Genomic DNA, 1,399 nt, shown 5'->3' with positions numbered 1-1,399 from the left:
GGGTCTAATTCAATGTGATTAGGAATGTGTACAATCATACTCAACTTTCCCCCAATCAGTCTATCACTTCTAGCTTATTCTCTATCTTTGATTTATGGAAAACTATGTTTTAGGAACCTGTAAACTTGGCTAAGAGTTGCACCTTGTAAATGTTTTATCATATCTTTGAACTATAAAAAAAAGTTTGCAAAGTCATTAATATACAACACACTTCAGCTCACAAATCGATCACTCCGAGTGGTTCAAGATCCTTTTTGCAAACTTAATTACCATTGAACAGAGCACCATTAAACCATTTATGTGGAGAAACTATATTGTAAAGTATCAAGAAACACAATTAAACATTTAAAAATAAAATACTTTGGAATGCTGATCAAAATTGAATTGTATTAACTAATAATAAAAAAAAAAAAAACAAATGAAATTGGACAATCTGATCTATTCACTTCTATATTTAATATGAACTAACATAAAAGCTCTTGAGTTGTACAAGAACTCCAATCTGCATTTCCAATATATTGCTTGGCAAGAATCCTCTCCAGCTCAATTGGTCTGCAAGGAAGCATGAGTGCCCCTTCATGTTCAAACCCATACTCCTCTGCAGCTTTTTCCAACAGCCTTAAGAATGAAGGGTGCGTTAAACAACTCAGAGGAACAATGAACCTCTTGAGCTTCTCATCATTGTCCACCGCCATCACCGCGAAATGCCCTTCTTTAACATCATTAGCCACATTATCCTTGGAATTCTCGAACTCGTCAAAATGATTCGGGGATGACCTCTGATGATCTGCTAAAAAACTCTTTTGAAACATTTGTACCATTGTCTTGAGGTTCATGCCATTCTTTTTCTTCCCGTTTGATCTGGACAACTTTGCCATGATCTTTTCGTGTATTTGTGTTTCTTTTGTAGTAGTAAATGAAGAAAGAATTGAATTGAATTGAGCTGAGCTGAGGTGCCTATAACTATGCTAGAGTGGGCTATATATAGTAACAGTGAAGAGTGTAGAGGGATGGGGCCATCTATAAGATAAGATATATAAGAGAAGACCATTGCATGTGAATGAGGTTTGATTTTATCCTGAATTGCATTGCAATTTGCAAGTTGAAACGTCCCTACTCCCTTTTGATTAACAAATGAACACGCGTATAGTTTATTTAGTACTCCTTTTCTTGCTATCTAAAGCCTACATTATATTCCTGCCTACTTCTTTTTCTTTTTAATGTATATTATAGTTGTTTTTAAAGTGTTTTTGACTGATTATTAACTCAAATAATATGCCTATTACCTTGTGGTTTGAATGTTTGATGGCATCGCTCTAGCCCTTCCAAACTAAAAAAAAAAAAAAAAAAAAAAAAAAAAAAAAAAAAAAAAAAAAAAAAAAAAAAAAAAAAAAAAAAA

The 1,399-nt window shown here is 33.1% G+C and overlaps 1 protein-coding gene across 1 annotated transcript; it reads right to left on the bottom strand.

Moving 5' to 3' along the window:
* Positions 1 to 367: 367 nt before the first annotated feature.
* LOC116026003 (auxin-responsive protein SAUR71-like) lies at positions 368 to 1,185 on the bottom strand. The gene has a single exon (XM_031267447.1). It carries the CDS (start codon positions 876 to 878, stop codon positions 465 to 467), a length of 414 nt encoding a protein of 137 aa, XP_031123307.1. The 5' UTR covers positions 879 to 1,185; the 3' UTR covers positions 368 to 464.
* Between the last annotated feature and the right edge of the window lie 214 nt (positions 1,186 to 1,399).

This window comes from Ipomoea triloba, chromosome 7 (genome assembly GCF_003576645.1).
Source record: "Ipomoea triloba cultivar NCNSP0323 chromosome 7, ASM357664v1".
Classification (NCBI taxonomy): Eukaryota; Viridiplantae; Streptophyta; class Magnoliopsida; order Solanales; family Convolvulaceae; genus Ipomoea; species Ipomoea triloba.
Note: the sequence above shows the minus strand (reverse complement) of the source record. Positions and strands in the feature narration are given on the sequence as shown.

Excerpts from the sequence above, each read along its gene's own strand:
- LOC116026003 (XM_031267447.1), bottom strand. The coding sequence starts at position 878 with ATGGCAAAGTTGTCCAGATCAAACGGGAAGAAAAAGAATGGCATGAAC.